Below are 6,000 nucleotides of genomic sequence, written 5' to 3'. Positions count from 1 at the left end.
TAGATTCAGCTGCAAACCTCATTTAAAATTAATAACTCGGATTATGAATAATGATTCCTGCTTTGACGAACGGCATATGCATATGAAGCTGCCTAAATCCTTCTGTCCATTATTGTCTCTAGAATCGAAGTTTGGAAGAGTGGAGTACTTAGAAAAATATAAAGGATAAATTTTGTATGTAATTATATAAGTAGTATTATTTTTTGAAATTAATACGAAATTAAAATAAGTAGCGAACGGCACTGATGTACTAATAAGTATAATCAATTAGCCGGTATGTCGACTTCATCTAGACCACATGAGAGCCAAATTATGGTGACAATTTTAAATACCTTCACTGCCATTATTTGAAAGACTCTCCTCCTACTTTTTGTCTAAAAAGTTTCAAATAAAGTTTATGAAATAAAACCCAGCATTATATTTTAACTAATTTATTTGATTCGTTTTTTTCAAAATCTCAATTCTCAATTTATCTTATTTATATATCCCTAATGTAATAACTAACTTTGATTATGCACTACTTAGTTCAATACTTTACAAACTAATTTTAAGTTAAACTTGTATTGCACACAACTAACAGTATTTTTTTTTTCACATTTTCATGCACAATCGAACACTCGGTCGCATAATTAACGGTCAACTGCCATCCTAAGATTATTCCGCCTACCCCCACAACTACCTATGCGACCCATTTACACAAAACCTTTAACAAATCGCCTTGCGGCTTAGTATCGGAAAGGAATACGAGATCGTACACATGCTTTTTAGAGATAATAGTTAAAAATATTTTAGTTGCTTGATTTATGTCTTGTCTAGTATACATACTGGCTAGTCTAACTGTTACTTTGCTATAGTTTAATGTAATTGCTGTATTTGTATAAGTAATTTAAGTACTAGAGCTTTCCATTACAGAGTAACTTATGCTTATAAATATTTAGACTTTAGGTAAGAAATACTTGTATCGCTTCTGTGTTATATGTGTGTGTGAATATATACAGTTAAAACTATGTAGTTGACATAAATATTTATTTGCGAGTTGAGTTTGATGTTTCATTGACCTTGAATAATGCCTATGTTGTGTAACTGAGCACACTAACTGTATTTTCTTAAAAAAAGTTTAAATTTGGAATGCGCATTTTGTTCGTATGTATGCATAGATATAACTATGGGACCAAATTGAGTCGGTAATTTTAACTAAATTAACCACGTTTCCGCTTCATACGATTAAATAACAAGTATAATGTGAGTTTACTAGCAAAACACGGCTACGCCTACACGCCCTGTTGGCTGCTACTGTTTGCTACAGCCTCAGTCTCATTAGCTCTTAAATATATCCGCTTGCGATTCGTTCAGACGCTTCAGCATCGCGTTGCGGTGCAGCCAATAAGGCGGCGGATCGGGTGGTTGTCCCGGCAGCAGTGTTTTACTCTTTAGTGTCGTGGTTTTCGGGTTCGCGGCGGGTGAGTTGTTCGCCGCAAGTGCTGCGTTATACATCACCGGATCGGCCAGTTGGGCCGAATGTCCAACCGCACCGCGCATTGGCACCTCTTTCTTGCGTATCGTTTCGCAGGTTTCCTTCATCTTGCACAACTGATCCTGTAGATTGCGATACTCTTCGAGGAAGCGTTCCAGTTGCGCGGCATGGTAGTCGTAAGCCGCCACTGTCGACGTATTCGTTGTTGGCTGTAATGCTGCAGAGACGGCGGCTAGGTTAACGGCTGGGGTTGTGGCTACGCCCGTGCGTGCGGTTAGCGTAGAGAAGTCCAATAGTGGCGTTGCCGCTGAGCTGAAGGAACGCTGGTGCTGATGTGTATCGTGCACGGGGGAAGATGGCAAACTGGGGTTGCGTCGCACGCCATTAACTCCCATAGCCGCGGCACCCAAAGCAGCGCTGCTGTTTAGGTTTATATTTCCTTTATTGCTGCTTTGCACCAAGTTGAGGAAACTATTCGAACGCTGCCCGCTGGTGTATGTGGATGTGCCAACGTAATTCGAGTATGACGATTCGGCCGAGAAGCGTCGGCCCATCGTCAGCTCATTTAGAAAGCTGGCATCACCCAACGTGCTGCTGCCATATTTACTTGAGTTGTCCGCCAACAGCGGTGACTGACTGTCCGATGAGCTTTTAAAGTATTTGCCGGTGTTTTTCAATTTTCGAGGCAGTGTACAAAGCGCCGCATTTGTCGAGCTACCCGCTCCTGCATTTACGCCGTAATGCGAGTTATTGTTGTTGGAGTTAGTCGCCTGCGCCACTGCGTACTTGGCGATGTCCAGCAAATCGGGGTAGTTGCTGTCGAAGAGATCATTCTCGACGCTGTCGCCACTGCAGAACACCGAGGTGCTGACATCATCGTTGTTGTAGTAAGCATTGTTGTTGGGACCAACTGTTTGTCCGCCCGTTCGTTTGCTATGCGGTGAGGTTATCTTAGTTGTAGCAATGGGTGTGGTTGTCCAGGTGGGAATTGGATTGTAACCACCCAAGCGTGCAGCGGCGTCCACTTGACTAGAGATGGAACTTGAGGCAGAGTCCGAACTAGAAAAAGAGAGAACGGTTTTGTACTTATTAATATTGTTTTTATAAGAATTTAGTGATTAAATCTCAAATAAAATTACCATCTTTAATGGTTTTAAGAAATATTTATTTGACTAGTGTATAAAATATATCTAAAGATCCTAGGAATATTTTTAAGAAAGTAAAAATCTCCTGAAGGTGGATTGGAAAGTGAAACTGTGGGAGTATCGGAACCTTATTTTGGGTAACGCTAAAATGTAGATACCCATAATCGTAGAATAAGTTTCAACAGTTTCAATCTTTAAGATAGTCAGTGAAAAAGGCGTAATTAGTGGGAAGGCGACGGAAATACCGGCACATCAAAAATTTTCTATCTCATAGGTAAAAGATGTTGTATATTTAAGCTCTAAGAATCTAATATGTCCCAGTTCAGTTTGACAAATTAAATTGTTTCGACATTATTGGAACACAAATTATGTATACAACCCAACTTACAGTATTATTGGGATGGCATATGAAACAAATGCGATAAGATATTTCGAATTTATAAGTAAGCCAAACGAAGTAATGAAAACGCGACTAGTTTTTGTGAAAAATCTTCTGGAGTGAAAGGATTAGAAGCTTTAAATAGAAGAGAGATGAAAACGTTGTATTTAAATAGCGAGCAGTGAAGCCGATTTTACCTCTCAGTTGCTAGTCAATGCGTTGTAAATCTGTTCTGGCACCTCTGCTGATGAATCATTCTTACTTGTTCTTGATTCGACAGTTTGGAGATGGACAAGAATGATTGTGTAATACGTGGCTCAATAAGAGTAAAATTCTCACACTTTTGATACAGTCGGGGTTATGTGTATAAATAAATATTTTCTATTATGTTTTACGAGCACTTTTTGCAGCAATTAGGACAATGTGTCAGCAGTAACCTTTTTTCTTTTCCAAGGCGTCAAACATCTCGTCGCCACCAAAGACAGTTCAGCGCTGTTAAATTATCTTTTCACCAAAGTTTCTCTCAATAAATAAATTATTTCGTAGGCTGAACTATGAACCTAATGTCCTGTACATCAACATTCGATAATTCGGGCAGAAAAAAATTCTTAATCATGACACTTAGCTAAAGGGAGCATCATCGCTAAACAAACTGTTCTTGGAAAAAGCGAGATCGATGGTTATCTCGTTTTGACCTATAGACCTCTCTGCTGAAAACTGTGCAGCAAAATCGGCGGGACCACTACTGGTTGCAGGAGAATTTACATATAGAGCTTTCGGGCATAGCTCATTGGGTAATGGAAGTTGGGCAAACACCTACTGCATGAAAGTACAAAGTAAACATCGGAAAAGATGGCTGACGTAAAGGTATGTTAGCTACGAGCGGAACTGTTCAGAGAATAAGGCAATCTCTAAGTTGCTGAAATACTGCTATACAGTATAATTAATGCTTTGCTGGAGCTGGTCTCTAATCCACCAGCAGGCAATTCCAGAGCCAACATCTACGTAGAAAGCCAAGCAGCAATCAAGACTTTATTTTCCCATCAATTTAAACATATAGTAGAGGCTTACATCTTTACAGAGAATTTCTCAGAATTGGAAACGAAGTTTAGTAAAGAGAAATGATTAATGAGTTTGTAAAACGCGAATGCAATTTTTATTGCTAGTCTTGACCGGTTTTGATAAAAACCGCTGCAATACATTCTGTAAGAAAGGTTTGAGTCAAACCCTGCCAGTGAGTAGGTCCCCAGCCGTTGTTGCAAAATTAAAATACAATTTTATAAACTGGCGTAGCTAAATGTTCTGTATTTGCCATTAGTGGACGGCGGGAATAGAATTCCTTATTACACAATAGAACAGTTATGATTCTTATTGCGAGCGCATGCAACAAAAGTTTTTTTATGGCGAAACTTCTCGGAAAACCCAAATTTATGCTGTTACGATTTTGGGTAGCAAGATAATCTCTAACATTCAGAATGTGCTAAACGAATTCAGACTAATCAACTTTTACTACAAGTTATTGTAATTTCCCTCCGCCGTTTGCATGTGCAACAAAGCCGCAGCGTATCTTGCATGCAACTTGAAACTTTCTTAAATTGCATCTTCAAATTAATGAATGATGTGAAATTCGTTACATTGAAACGGCTGCACCGAGTGGCAAGACAACAACAGTGCCAAACAAAGTGGGCGAGAACAATAACAAAGGAAGAAGAAGCAGCAGGAACATTGCAAGGAACTGTTTTATTACAAAAGTTGAAAACACACTCTAACACATACACATGAGAGCTATATGTTTACACTTTACTATATATGTATGTATATATATTGTGACGACAAATAGCCGAGAGTAGAGCGAATCAACAAAAGCGCACGAAAGAGTTGCAACAGAATTAGTGAAAACAAAACACTAGTGAAAAGTTAGAGATGCCGGAGATAAACACGAGATGGGCGCACCAGTTGGGGTAGGCGCCCGACACTTCAAGTGCTGCAGCGCGAAGTGGAAAAGCTTGGATTTCTTTAGCTTGCAGTTGTGGCAAGAGGAGGGCAGCAAGTAGCTAACCAATTTGGCAAGCTGCCTGCAGCCAACTGCGGCACCAACCAACCCATGCAACAGTTAACAATGACAACGCAAGCAGAAGGCAAGCATCTCATGTCTGCGGGAATTTTTGTACTGCCAAGAAGCTTCAAAGGACGTTTCAGCCTCTCAAAATGATACCATGCACAACAATACTCGTAGGTATAAAGGTGGGGTAGTCATCATAGTTTTGCGAGCGGTGGGTACAGCCGCTCATTCTTTGCGAAGAAAGTGGCGAGCCGAGCGTGTTATGCACATCATTAGCACGTGTTATTTCCGTGTGTTTATCACTTGCGCATCTCGAGTGCCAAGTGTCAAGTGTATAGCCCAATTTGTACCATCATACTACATATAGTGGGTTTAGGCACGCAGATCTGTGCAAAAATTGTCAAAGGTAAATAAAAGTCAACTAAAGGGCCGGCAGGAAACAACCAATTGAGGTGGTTAAAAACAACACATAATTTTACTGCAATTGAGTTACGTGGCAGGAAGTATTAACCGGAAATCCGAAGTGGGACAAATAACAGAAGAAGTGGGAATTCACAATAAAAATAAATCTCCAGAAACTGGTATTGGGTTGGTTAGCAGGAACTGCTAAATTGGTTAAAATATTGTAAAAAATGGTAATTTGAATTGCTAACTGCCCAAATAACCCAGTGAGACCGATGGATTGGATCGAGGTTAGGTTAGGTTAAGATGTCGTTCGTAACAGGGATCCCAGTTGGACAGCCTAGAACGCCGCTACCTTATGTTATCCGAAAATTTTATACGATAGATCATAAGACCCATAAAAATCGGCAAAGCATTACAAGTTTGTTGAAACGACTGATGTCAACAGTTTTGCTTCACAGAAGGTAAAAGTGACGAGATGTTTCAACGTCAGTCTGGCAAAGGCTGGAGAGTGCCTGCATGTTTCCACCCCAAACTC

General features: G+C 40.0%; 1 protein-coding gene across 1 annotated transcript in view; it reads right to left on the bottom strand.

Annotated features, from left to right (window-relative positions):
- Window positions 1-462: 462 nt before the first annotated feature.
- The window catches only part of LOC108969349, a 128,572-nt gene continuing 123,034 nt past the window's right edge, over window positions 463-6,000 (bottom strand). Inside the window, exon 4 of the mRNA XM_018934000.1 lies at window positions 463-2,533. Within this exon, the coding sequence (XP_018789545.1) occupies window positions 1,318-2,533 (1,216 nt within the window). The 3' untranslated portion in view covers window positions 463-1,317. The remainder of the gene's footprint in view (window positions 2,534-6,000) is intronic.

Source organism: Bactrocera latifrons, unplaced genomic scaffold (assembly GCF_001853355.1).
Source record: "Bactrocera latifrons isolate USDA-ARS-PBARC rearing strain unplaced genomic scaffold, ASM185335v1 scaffold_25, whole genome shotgun sequence".
In the NCBI taxonomy this organism is placed as follows: domain Eukaryota; kingdom Metazoa; phylum Arthropoda; class Insecta; order Diptera; family Tephritidae; genus Bactrocera; species Bactrocera latifrons.
The sequence above is the reverse complement of the archived record's forward strand: the minus strand, read 5'-3'. Positions and strand labels throughout refer to the sequence as shown.